Here is a 13,130-nt window from a genome sequence, read left to right on the forward strand (position 1 = left end):
GCTAGCCCTCGCCCGGCCCGCGGCCCGCATTTCTGCTCCATCAACGTGGACCGGAACCCTGTGCTCAGCTCAGCCCACAGTGTCTCGTGGCGGGGATGGCGCCGGAGCCTGGCCTCACCCCACGCCCCTTGCTCCTTGTTCCATCTCCCGGCCTGAGCCTTCCGGCTCCGGGCCGCTAGCCCTGCGCCAGCAGTCCAGAGTCCCCATCCAGCCCCGCCCCGCCCGTCCGCCCGCCCCGCGTCGCTCCGCGCCGCCCCGACCGCTCCGCGCGGACTACACCGCGCTTCCATCCAGCCCCGCCCCTGTCCCGCCCCCACTCCCATCCACCTCCAGTTCCGCCCCTCGCCCCGCTGCCGCCCCGCCCCGCGCCCCGCCCTCGGCCCTGTTGGTGCTTCAGGACTGGAGAGCCGCGGGGACAAGTGGCGACTGCTCGGGACGTCGCGATGGAGTCCAGAGGCGGCCGCGAGGAGGCTCCGGCTCGTGGCCCGCGGGTGCTGGTGGTGGGAGGTGGCATCGCGGGGCTGGGGGCGGCGCAGAGGCTCTGCCACCACCCGGCCTTCCGGCAGCTACGGGTCCTGGAGGCCACGGCCCGCGCGGGCGGCCGCATCTGCTCAGAGCGCAGCTTCGGTAACGCCTCTCCCATAACCCCTTCCTGGAGCCCATTTCTGGAATCCAACGGGTGCCGGCCGAGTTCTGCAGCTTTTGGTCCGGCTCGAGCCCAGGGTTAACTGATCCAGAAGCCTTACCTGGTCCCCTGAGTGAATCTCTGCCCTACCCCACTTAATCAGCCAAAGTTCAATGGTCCCCGAAACTCAGCTGCCCCGTTGGCAGGGCCGTTCCTGCCGGGGAGGGTAACCTATGTCTGCAGTCGCCCTCGTTGTGTCCCACAAGTAGCACCCCCTCCAGCCTCTGGGTCATCCCCAGGCGCCCCTTTTGCCCCGATGCCTGCTCTCCAAGTGTCCTCCCAAGGCAGGTGCAGGCCAGCACCCCCTCCTCAAGTGTTCCCTTTAAGCCAGGTCTGAGCAGGCGCTGCTGTGAAGGACCCTATGGCCCTGGGGCTGCTTTTCAGAGCTTATTTGGGAAGGGCAGGGCTGCCTGTGGTACCGGAGAAGTACTCAGGCTTGGCTTTTGTGGACAGAGAACCTCAAGATGGCATCTCCTGCCCCTCCCAGGTGGCGTGGTAGAGCTCGGTGCTCACTGGATCCATGGGCCCTCCCAGGGCAACCCTGTCTTCCGGCTGGCTGCCAAGTACCAGCTGCTAGAGGAAAAGGACTTGTCAGAGGAGAACCAGCTGATTGAGACTGGGGGTCACGTGGGCTTGCCCTCTGTGTCCTACACCAGCTCTGGGGTAAGTGTGAGCCATGAGTTGGTGGTGGAGATGGCTGGTCTGTTCTATGGTCTCATAGACCAGACTCGGGAGTTCCTGCACCTGCCGGACGCCCCAGTGCCCAGTGTCGGGGAGTACCTTAAGAAGGAGATCAGTAAGCACGCGGCTGGCTGGACCGAGGATGAGGAGACCAGGAAGCTCAAGCTGGCCATCCTCAATAGCTTCTTCAATGTGGAGTGCTGTGTGAGTGGCACCCACAGCATGGACCTGGTGGCTCTCGCACCCTTCGGGGAATACACCATACTCCCCGGGCTGGACTGCACCTTTCCTAGGTATGTGCATGTCTCGCCTGCCCAGTCAGCCCTCCACGCACCCAGGCCCCCTCCATGTACCTCACGGTCCCTCCACGCACCCTGGTCCCCAGTGAACCCTGGACCCCTCCACGCACCCACACCCCCTCCATGTGCCCTGGGACCCCTTCCATTTACCTCAGGTTGAGCTTTGGGAAGCAGGGGAGGGTGAGAGGGTCAGGGGACATTTGTCTTCCCTGTTTTAGAGAGATTGCTTGTTTGTCTCCCTAGTTTTCTCACTTAGGAAAAATAATTATTTTCAAGAAAATGTGGTTAGAAGAAGCAGTGCATCTCATAGCACTTTCTTCTGCCCGTGTTTACGAGGCCTCTTATGTGCCAGGCACTACGTGAGGGCTTCGGCCCCTGTGATGGACGGACAGACAGCCCACCCCTGTGGTGGGTGGCTGTTCCCCCCCCCCACAGACCACTCTGAAGGTGCTCACAGGACTGTCTGCCTGGGCTCTCTGGGCATCACCCCAAGGCTCCTGGCAGGGGAGCTGTGATCAGGAGTAGGGGGCAGGCCGGGCAGGGAGGAGGACTACTCCCATGATTACCTCCATTTGCTCATGCTCATGACTGAGGGGAACTGGAAACTCCCCGGGGTGGGGGGTGGGGGGGGGAGGGGGCAAGAAGGGAGAAGCCCCCGCGTTCCCTCATTCCCTGCAGGGCCACCCCCTCCAGCAGTTTCCTCTGAAGACACTGTCTCTCCTAGGGGCTACCAGGGGCTCACAGATCGCATCATGGCCTCCTTGCCCAAGGACGCAGTAGTTTTTAACAAGCCCGTGAAGACCATTCACTGGAATGGGTCCTTCCAGGAAGCCTCCTCTCCTGGGGAGACGTTTCCAGTGTTGGTGGAGTGTGAGGACGGAAGCTGCTTCCCCGTGCATCATGTCATCGTCACTGTGACCTTAGGTAAAGCCTGCCTCTCCCCCTGGTCGCCCACCGCAGGCGCCCCGACTCCGGCTCTCCCCCACCTCAGTGGGCTCTGCGGTGTTTGCTCAGCCACTAAGCTCGTATTTTCATTCTAGTCCTGGACACGATTATTCTATTGTATTTTGTAACAACTGCATACTTTGGGATTGAGTTTCACAATGAGAGAAAACCCATGTCTTACTCCTTCAGAGGTCATATATGGACAGTTTGGGACTGCCTCCAGGGGTTCCCCAAGCCCTGCTTTCTTGGACAGGGCAGAGGATGTGACAGCCAGGTCTCAGGTTCAGTCCAGGTATGATCGTGAAAGGAGTCAAGCATGTGGTTCTGTGTAATTCTAGATCTGATACTCCAGACAGAAGCCATTAGTGGGAGTTGGAAATTTGACAAGAGATGGGAGTGGTTGGGAGCCACGCCATGCCTGCTCTGTCTCATTTACTCCCAAGCAGCATCCCCATCCTGTTTGACAGATGCAAACAAATATGTCACTTAATTGTCCAAGTTCACCGAGCTAGCGGGAGCCAGAGAGGCTGTGGGATGAAGAGCCCACCCGGCCCCGGTGGCTGCAGCCTGTGCCCCGGGGTCCCTTCCGGACACGCTGCTTTGGGTGAGCTAGCTGAGCTCCCGGCTCCTTTCTCCCACATGTGGAATCGTACTGGATATGTTAGTGTAGTTTTCTGCTACTCCCCTTTTGCCACCCCCCTTTTTGGTTAATGAACTTTTGCCAGTGTTTCCAAATCAGCACATATAGATCCGTGGCATTGGTTTTCCCCCACCAGTGTCTGTTCATTCACGGCTGCAGTGTGTGCTGCCATAGTCAGCAGGTGCATCACTGTGGCTGTCGATATTGTTCACAAGGAGCCAGGACACCTGTCACATAGCCACGCAGTTATTTCTTATCTGAAGATGTCATTACTCAATATTACTTAAAATTGATGGAAGTTGAGGTTATTTTAACTATTTCTGTTTTACATAGCGTTTTCCATGTGCATTTAAAACACTTGTGTGGAGGCACCTGGGCAGCTCAGTCGGTTGACTGTCCAATTCCTGATTTCAGCTCAGGTCATGATTCCAGGGTTGTACGATCGAACCCTGCGTCAGGCTCTGTGCTGAGTGTGGAACCTGCCTGAGACTGTCTCTCTCTCTCTCTTTCTCTCTCTCCATCCCTCCCTCTGCCCCTCTCCTCTATGCAAGCATGCACACACACACTCTCTCTCTAAAATAAAATTTAACCCCCCCAAGACAAAACAAAAACAAAAACAAAACACTTGTTCGAGTTCATCTGTGGTAACGCTTGCAGGGGCAGGAACTTCTGGGTTGAGGGTCTGGGCAGACGGGGACTGTGGGGAGGGCACGGGACCCCTCTGTGGCTCCTCATGGCCTCTGTGGATCTGTTTCCTGTTGGGCTGTTTGTCCTTTACTTACTGACTTTCAAGATATCTTTGTCTTAAGGAGATTGGCTTGTGCTGCAATATTCATCTCATTGACTCTGGGCAAGACAATTTGTTTTTGTCATGCAGATACTCTTTTTTAAATTAATTAATTATTAAAAAAATTTTTTTTACTTATTTTTGAGAGACAGAGAGAGACAGCATGAGCAGGGGAGGGTCAGAGAGAGAGAGACACACACAGAATCTGAAGCAGGCTCCGGGCTCTGAGCTAGCTGTCAGCACAGAGTCTATGATGCGGGGCTCGAACCCATGAACCGTGAGGTCATGACCTGAGCTGAAGCCGGAAGCTGGACGCTTAACCGGCTGAGCCACCCAGGCGCCCCTGTCATGCAGATACTCTTTCTGTAGCTTCTGGATAAAGCCTGTTTGTCGCCTCCTCCAAGCCGATCCAGATCAGCATGGCTTGCAGACACTGCGAGGTGGGAGGTTTAGAAGGGGAAACTGTCCTAAGAGTAGTCTGGAGGAGTGCCAACGTTCCCTGCCTGACCAGGTGGCCGAGGGGCCCGTGGTGTCCCTCCGCGGTGGTGCTGCTCACTGAGGCTGAGGCCGATGGCCAGAGCCAGCCGGTGTCTGGGAGCCCCGGTGAGCTGGGGCTGGCGTGGGTCCCCAGAGGCCTCCTTTCTCTGACTCCTCTGACGGGCGTCAGGGTGGGTTCCCGGGGCTCTCGATTCCAGTTTAAGAGATGTATGTGGTGTAAGTTGAGTCCACTTGTGAATTCCAGGTTTTCTTAAAGAACATCTGGACACCTTCTTTGAGCCGCCACTGCCCACCCAGAAGGCAGAAGCGATCAGGAAAATAGGCTTTGGGACCAACAATAAAATCTTCCTGGAGTTTGAGGAGCCCTTCTGGGAGCCAGACTGCCAGTTCATCCAGGTGGTGTGGGAGGACACGTCACCCCTGCAGGACAGCGCCTCCGAGCTCCAGCTCACCTGGTTCAAGAAGCTTATTGGCTTTTTAGTCCTGCCTCCCTTCAAGTACGTGTGCCTATTGAGTGTCTCTGAGGGAACTTCAGGTGTGAGCTCTGGAGGGCTGGCTCGTGGGCCTAGTTTGGTTGAGAATCCAGCAGTGTGTTGGTTCACTGGGAGGCGTTTCTGGAGGATTCCCGGGTGGGATTCAAGGGCAGCCCAGTGCCTGATGACAGACACCGGGGCCTAACCCCTGCAGGGACAGACAGAAGCCTGCTGTATGCAGCGGTGGCCTAGAAGGAGTGTTCAATCAGTAAGAAAGTGGTGACTGAAATCCCCCAGGGAGCTGCAGTATGTAGGATGCAGGAGGGATTTGAAACATGGATGTGTCTGTAGCTGGAAGACAATATTTAAGCTGATGCAGTAATTGAGCAAAATACCCTTACAAGTCATGGAATCAAAGACCCATCAGTGGCTAAATTGTATGGCCCAGCTATAAAGCATAAATAATGTGGGAAATATGGACTTGGTGCTAACTCGGAAAATAAGACCATGAATAATTTAGGGAGGGAGGGACTGATTTTTCCAGTAAGATCAAAAGACATGGTTAGTATGTTGTGGTCCGGTTTCCACACAGAGGTGGTAGGATTGGGGGCCCTGTTCTTGGCTCGGAGGACAAGTCGCAGGCATGCCTGCCAGCACGGCTCATCCCCAGAAGTCATGAGAGGAGGCGTACGGCTCCTCCAGCCTAGGAGGGCCCCTCCCCCCATGTGTCCTTTGCACTCAAAATGAAGCTGACACCTGGATTTAGAAACGTGGCCAGGGTTGTGTGGATGGGCAGTGGAACGGAGGCTTGGGGGCCTGGCCAGCGTCCCTGGGCCCGGCTCTCTGGCCTGTGCTCTGTGCTCACAGCATTGGTGGGGACGACAGTCCTAGGGACACTTAATGGCCCAGGACAGTGGCTCTCACACTTTGTGGTCTCAGGAACCCCCTTTATACTCTTTAAAAGTATCAAGGATCCCAAAGAACTTTTGTTTATGTGGGTTGTATCTGTGCATTTGCCACGTTGGAGATTAAAACTGAGAAACTTAAAAATAGTTATTTTTTTAAATGGTAAACGTATACCATGTTAACATAAATAACATTTTAAAATGAAAAATAACTATATTTCTTAAATTTTTTTTAACATTTTATTTTTGAAAGACGGAGAGAGACAGAGGGTGAGCAGGGGAGGGGGAGGGAGAGACAAAGGGAGACACAGACTCTGAAGCAGGCTCCAGGCTCCAGGCTCCGAGCTGTCAGCACAGAGCCCGACGCGGGGCTCGAACCCAGGAACTGGGAGATCGTGACCTGAGCCAGTCCGACGCTCTGCGGCCTGAGCCCCGGGCGCCGGAAGAACTATATTCCTATGGCAGGATTTAGTGGGGAGACTGGCAACGCTTGTCTTTTCCCCTAGTCTCTTTGCCAACGGGCTCACTAGCTGCGGTGTTTTACCCTGATGTCGGTGAGGAAGGTCGGAACTCACATAGACTTGTAGCTCGGGAAAGGAGTAGTGTTTAAACAGTCTTCATATCATTGTGGCTTTTCTTGGATATGACAGTAAAACTCAAGAAGTGGTAGTTCCTTCAACTACCTGACCCTCCTCTGTGCCTGTTTGTGCCCGGCGCTCTGTCCGTGTTTTCAGTCATCCTGAAAATAACAGTTCATGCAGTCTTTCAAATGGTGACATATTTCACTGTACGGTATCAAACAGTGAAACTTACTGTCACCATGGATCTCAGAAAAGCGTCTTGGTTTTGGGGAACTTACAAGCTGTCGGTGGCAGATACAAGTTTTCTAAAGTTGTAATTTTTGCCCGGGTGCTTAACTTGTATCCTTGGCAGTAGATGCTGTGGTAGACACCCTGCTCATTTTTGAGAACATGTCTGCCCAAGCTCGAATCCAGCCAAGTTCTTGCAAGTGGAAATGCGTCCACGGGGGGGGGGGGGGGGGGGGGGGGGGGGGGGGGGGGGGGGGGGGGGGGGGGGAGAGCTACACGCTGGCGACTCAGACCGCCCCACGCGCTGTCCTGCTGCCGGTCACGCGTCAGCCGACGGCACTTTATGACCGCGTCGTCCTTCGTCACGCGGAACATTAGAAAGACATGTCCGCCGAAGTCGGGATTTCACAGTTAATAACTTTCACCGCCTCACTGGGGACATTTGCAAGTGAATCTGGCGCACCTTTTACAGTGTGTGTGGTGGGGAGGGCGGAGCCTGCTGTGAGGGGACCCGGCGGCCTCACAAGTCCGAGTGAGTGCTGACGGGCAAGTAGCAAACCATCTCAGTGCCTGCAAAGGGTTCTTTTTTTTTTTTTGAGGGAGAGAGAGTGAGCTAGCAAGAATCCCAGACAGGCTCCGTGCTTTCCAGCAGAGCCTGATGCGGGCCTCCAGGCGTGAGACCACGGCCCCAGCAGAAAACTGGAGTCGATGCTTAAGCACCTGAACCGCCCAGGGCCCCTGTGAAAGGAGCTCTGACCTCCCAGAGCCCGGAGTTCGTGGCCCACACGTGCAGAACGGCACCTGCACGGGTGACTGCGGCCAGAGCTGGCCCAGAGGCCTGTCATCTCAGGGGTGTGTGTCCCCACGCAGGTCCACCCACGTCCTCTGCGGGTTCATTGCTGGGCTGGAGTCCGAGTTTATGGAGACCCTGTCTGACGAGGAAGTGCTTCTGTCTCTGACCCAAGTGCTCCGCAGGGTGACAGGTACGAGCGCGCGCGGCCAGGGCACCGCCTGGGCCCTTGGTGGCTGGACTCTGTAGGGCGACCCGGCCACCAGTGCAGAACTGAGCCTCCAACGACAGTCCTCCCTTCTGTTAGTCGGGTCACTCGAGTTCTCATCTCTGAGGAACTGAAATGGCTTTGCCAACACTTTGCACTTCCTTTTTTCTGTTTCTGGGGGTTGTGAGTTAAGCGGAGCGGGTAAGACAGGGACAGCCCTCTGACGAATACACTCGTGGCTTGGTGTGTTCGGGTGGTTCCCGAACTTTCCACCTGCGGGGTCTTGCGTGGGAGGGCGGCTGGGGCCAGGCGGGCGGCGGCCGGTAACGGACGCGCTGTGTCTGGTTCAGGAAACGCCGCGCTGCCCGCGCCCAGGAGCCTGCTGCGCTCGCGCTGGCACAGCGCCCCCTACGCCCGGGGCTCCTACAGCTACGTGGCCGTGGGCAGTTCCGGCGCCGACGTGGACCTGCTGGCGCAGCCCCTGCCTGCGGACGGCGTGCAGGCGCAGGTGAGGCTGGCGTGGGCGGGGGCCGCGGGCTTCCTGAAATTATGAACCGTTATGTGTGTTTTATCTTATCAGAATTCTACATGCACATGGCCTAAAGCATCAGAGTTAGACAGTGTTGGCTAACAGAATAAAATCAACACGAGATACAGCAGACTGGTGGAGGGCCCTTGACACCCCTTCCCAGGCTGTTCTGGCTGAGTTTCCTCTCCCGGGCTTCCCTCATCTCTAAATAACATGCTTATGCTGCCCCAGAACATTCAGTCGGGGAACACTTCGAATGTGAGCACAAGCACGCAGAATCTTTGGGCCTCCGTCTCCAGCTTTCGAGCCGTCGGGTGGTGGCCGTCACTCACTCCCCTCTCACCTCCCCCTCCCCCCGTGATCGTGAAGCGTTCCCCGCAGGTGACATTGTTTTCCTGCAGATATTTCCGTGTGCATCTTCAAAGGATGAAGGACACCCTCTGAAGATGTGTAACTATCAGTATCACAGTTATAAATTTACAGTCATTCCTCCGTGTCACCCAACACTGTGCTCAGTTTTCCATGTGTTCTATGATCCCTTGCGGTTTGCTTGTCTGATAATGTTACTCCTTGAATTTGTGGTTTTAGGCACCACTGATTGAATGCTTACGATGGCCGGTAAGGTTTTAGCTCTCTCCACTCCTGTGCCCGCCAGGTCCCCATGTGTTCGGCAGTACTTTGGGTGAGGCCCTGTCCACACCCGGGTGCAAGGAAGCTTCAACTCCTTTTCCTGCCTCTTTGTAGATGTGAGTGTGTGTCTGAGTGTGTGTGTGCAATGTGTATGTGAGTGTGGGAGAGAGTGTGCAGGGCTCAGTGTTCTTTGCCTGGGCTAGATCATCTCCACCTTCCTTCCCTTGAGCCAGAGTCAGCTCCAGCCCTTGAGGCACAGCTGCGCCCATGCTCCACCTGCCCCCCTCCCGCCCCTGCCCTGCACCCATCCCCCACCTGCCCCCCTCCCGCCCCTGCCCTGCACCCATCCCCCACCTGCCCGTTGCCCACACCCCCACCCCGGGCCCACACCCTGCCTGCCTGAAGCCCATGCCCCTTGCCCATGCCCCGCCTACCCCCATCTCACGCCCTTACTTTGTTGGAGCATTTATTCCAGTAGATTCGGAGGAAGGAATGGGAGGTAAGTGTTTAGAGAAAGTTTGCAGGTGTGAAACTGTCCTTTTTCTACCCTCATACATCAGGTGTTCCAGTCCTGTCCCTATGGAACAAACCACCCTGAACCCAGCGGTGGAAAACAGACACTTGGCTATGCTGAGGATCCTGTGGGCACAAGGGCGCGTGTTTCTGCCGCATGATATCCAGGGTCTCGGCTGGGAAGGCTCCACCTGCGGGGATCACTCCGAGCTGGGGTGGGGGTCACCAGAAGCCTCTTCTCTTGCATGGCTGCCCCGGGCTGGGGCCCTGATTGGAGTGCCTGCCCGTGGCCTGTGTGGCTCTGGCTTCCTCACAGCACGGCAGCCTCACACGGCTGCCCACGTCATGCCTGGGCTCTTAGCAAAGGTGTGCCCGGGAGCAGGACGCTGCTAGGGTGCCAGACAGCATGGCTGGGCCACACCCCATTGCCCAGCAAGGTCACACGCCTGCCCAGATTCCAGGGGTGGAGCACAGAGTCTACCTTTCTACGGGAGACATCTCCACAAACTTGTAGCCGCCTAAGAGTCACTCATTGGGTGTAAATCCTAGTTTGAGAGGCACTTCCCTCAGCATTTGGAACATATTCTCTGGTGCTTCTGTGGGGAGTCCAGAGCCATTCAGGTTCCTTTCTTTCCTACCTCCCAGGAAGCTTGGAAGGACGTTAGCCCTGCTCTGGCTGAGTGCTCACCAGGGCCCCGTGGCTGCTGTCCTGCCGCACGTGGTCACTGACCCCCCCTTCCCCCACCTCACGCCTCACTGTGCTTCTACCCTGCGACTGCTCAGTTGGAAAATTCTCTTGGATTAGCTTGTCTTCCCTCTGTTTTTTTTTTTTTTTCTTTCTGAGATTTCTGTTGTTGGGATGCTGGACTGGCCCTCAAATTTTCTTTTTTCCCCCTCCTAATTTCCATCTCTTTGGTGTTTCACTCTGTGTTTTGGGTGATGTTCTCAGCATTGCATCCCAGTCTGTCGAGTTTTCCATTTTGCAGTAACATTTGATTCCAGGCATGTTTGCTCATATTTCTGGACCGTCTCGGGGCTCCATGGGATTAGTGAAGAATATAGCCACACACTTGCTCTGTGGCCACAGTGACGGGCGTGTGGCTGCAGCCTGACTCTTCTGCCCTGTGCTTCTCTTTGCACCTCCAGGTCCTGTTTGCAGGGGAAGCCACGCATCGGGCATTTTACTCCACTACTCATGGCGCTCTGCTGTCTGGCTGGAGGGAGGCCGACCGGCTCATCGCTCTGTGGGACCCCCAAGCACGGCTGACTGGGCCCCGGCTCTGAGCCCTGCTCCTTCTGTTCTGAGCTGGGCTCTGCCCCTCCTGTGCCAGGGGAGGCTGGCACCATCCTTTCCTCTGACAGTATCTAGGCTGGCTTGAGATTTGGGGATGTCAATGACAGCCTTCCTTTTTTTGGTGACTGGGGGCAGCTCTCATTTCTCACATGGATCACGGAGTCTGGCCAGGGCCGAGCTCGAGCTGAGCTCAAGGTCTTTCTGGAGAAGTGTGATGCAGGGCGCCACCGCTGCTGCTGAGGGCACGCACATAAAGTGCATCAAAGCCTCCGTGTCTCCTCATCCTTCCGCCTCAGGGCTGCGGCCTCGGTTGCTTCTGTCTTCATCTGGTTCCATGCTAGGGTCACTGCAGGGCCTGGTGCCCCCTCCCCTGAGTCCCCTGAACTTTGGGAGCTGTGGCTGCCCCTGGTCCCAGGCGTCCCATGGTGTCCCCAAGCTCTCATTGCTGGTGCTCAGGACTGTGCTGACAAGATACTTTAGCAGACCCCCCTGGCAGCGTGGTGGGCTGGGTGAGGGCCAGGCAGTGGGAGACATCAGTGCCCAGAGCACCCCATCCTGACCTGGGGCCAGAGGTTTTCTGGAGGAAGTGAATGAACGAGGCCTCAAGAATGCAGAGGAGGGGGACAGCTGGTGTGTGAGGGTGAGTGGGGAGCGTGTCAGTGCAGCGGGTAGTGTTGGGGTGAGAGTGTGAGGCTGCCCTGGGCGGTCTGCCCAGCGGACCTCACCTTCCTGCACTCTCCAAGTGTCCCAGCGAGGAGGTTGAAGTGCCGCCATTTTCACTGCTGGGGAAAGCACAAAATACCTAGAAGTCAAGGTCATTACTGCCGCCACAGTGCAGGAGCCGCAGAGGCCTGGACTTCATGCAGGCAAGGGGCTGCTGGCCCCACACCCACTTTGAAGTCAGTGGCTTGTGCTTGTCCTCATATCTCTGGCTGCAGTCTGTGTCCTGCTCCGGGGTGAGGGCACCCTGGCTCTGGGGGTGAGTATATGTGTGTTTGGAAGAAGGGTCTTGGGACCAGGCCTGTCTGGGCTCTTCTCCAGTCCCAAGTGGCGCCCAGCATGCCATTGGCCCCAGCACACTCTGCACAGGCCCTTCTCCTACCTTCCCTACCCGGATTGGGTCGCCCCTCCAAGGGGTCTTCCCTGCCTTCACCCTAGAGTTCTGTATGTGTGTCCATTGCTATGTGTCACTGGAGTGATTTTGCATCGGACACCTACCAGTGAGCTGTGAGAGAAAGGCAGGATTCAATTGGCTTTTTTTTAATGTTTATTTTTGAAAGAGAGAAGGAGTGCACAAGTGGGGAAGGGACAGAGAGGGAGACACAGAGCCCGACACGGAGCTTGAACTCATGAACCATGAGACCATGACCTGAGCCGAAGTTGGATCTTAACTGACTGAGCTACTCAGGTGCCCCAATAGGGTTTTATAGTCGTAGGTCCATGAGAGACTGCAGCGTCCCCAGGTGCAGTCATCTGTATTGTAGACATCCATCCAAGGTGTCATTGAGCCACATGCTTTTGGGAGACATTTCTTGTATCCAGAGTGGCAAAGGCTCCTCGGTGAGGAGGGGCTGAGCCTGGATCCTCTTCTGGTGTCTAACTCCTCTCACACCACCTGGGATGGCTCATCTCCCATGCTGGGGAGTTGTTTCTCAACACCTGGAATGTTTAGTGCTGAGAATTAGGAAGCTTAAGACCAACACAGTAGTGACATTTTTGTGCTGAGAATCTATATTGCTGAGAAGCATGTTTTGAATTTTAGGAACTTGTTTCAAAAATTCCATTTAGAGTAGTCCTCTTGTATCTGGTGTGCACTGAGTAGTTGGTTGGACTCAGATTTAAAGCTAAAACGTGGGGCACCTGGGTGACTCAGTTGGTTGGGCCTCCGACTTCAGCTCAGGTCATGATCTTTTCAGCACATGAGTTGGAACCCTATGTCAGACTCTGCCAACAGCTTGGAGCCTGGAGCCTGGAGCCTGCTTCAGATTCTGTGTCTCCCTCTCTCCTGCTCGCAGTCTGTGTCTCTCTTGAAAAAAATAAATAAACATTAAAAAAAATGCTAAAACCTGACTATATTTACAGAGAGTACCGGAGCAGTGGGGATTCCAGGCTCAGTGTGTTAACAGGTTTAATGTAGCAGAACTGCACTCGATATTTGGAAAGGCTTTGTTTAAAACCTGGAGTACTTGAAAAAGAAAAAGAGGATATTACATATATAGGGTACGTTTAAAATATTTGAAAATTTTAACCAAGTTTGCAAAAAGAGGTCAAACATCAGCAGGGGGCAGCTAAGTTATGTTACAGTTATACTCAGAATACATTAAAGGAAGAACTGGAAAAGGCTAATGTATCCACGAATTCCCAGGCCTCCTCAGAAGCCCCCAGAGTGCACAAGTCCTAGGACTGCTCCTAGTCCCACCCCCCGCCCCCGCCCCGGGCCCCGG

The 13,130-nt window shown here is 55.6% G+C and overlaps 1 protein-coding gene across 2 annotated transcripts; it reads left to right on the forward strand.

The window, feature by feature from the left end:
* The first annotated feature begins 369 nt into the window (after window positions 1–369).
* Window positions 370–10,956, forward strand: PAOX (polyamine oxidase). Of its 2 annotated transcripts, XR_003905828.1 has the most exons (8): window positions 370–627; window positions 1,173–1,659; window positions 2,390–2,589; window positions 4,780–5,032; window positions 7,593–7,705; window positions 8,071–8,228; window positions 9,440–9,607; window positions 10,539–10,627. XR_003905828.1 is itself a non-coding variant. In XM_029932844.1 (7 exons), the coding sequence occupies exons 1-7, from the start codon at window positions 444–446 to the stop codon at window positions 10,674–10,676; spliced, it is 1,533 nt and encodes a 510-aa protein (XP_029788704.1). In that variant the 5' UTR covers window positions 372–443; the 3' UTR covers window positions 10,677–10,956. The 2 variants fall into 2 exon arrangements, 1 of the variants encoding a protein (XP_029788704.1); XM_029932844.1 differs by lacking the exon at window positions 9,440–9,607 and having other exon boundaries at window positions 372–627; window positions 10,539–10,956.
* The last annotated feature ends 2,174 nt before the right edge of the window (window positions 10,957–13,130 follow it).

Source organism: Suricata suricatta, chromosome 2, assembly GCF_006229205.1.
Source record: "Suricata suricatta isolate VVHF042 chromosome 2, meerkat_22Aug2017_6uvM2_HiC, whole genome shotgun sequence".
NCBI classification, from domain to species: domain Eukaryota; kingdom Metazoa; phylum Chordata; class Mammalia; order Carnivora; family Herpestidae; genus Suricata; species Suricata suricatta.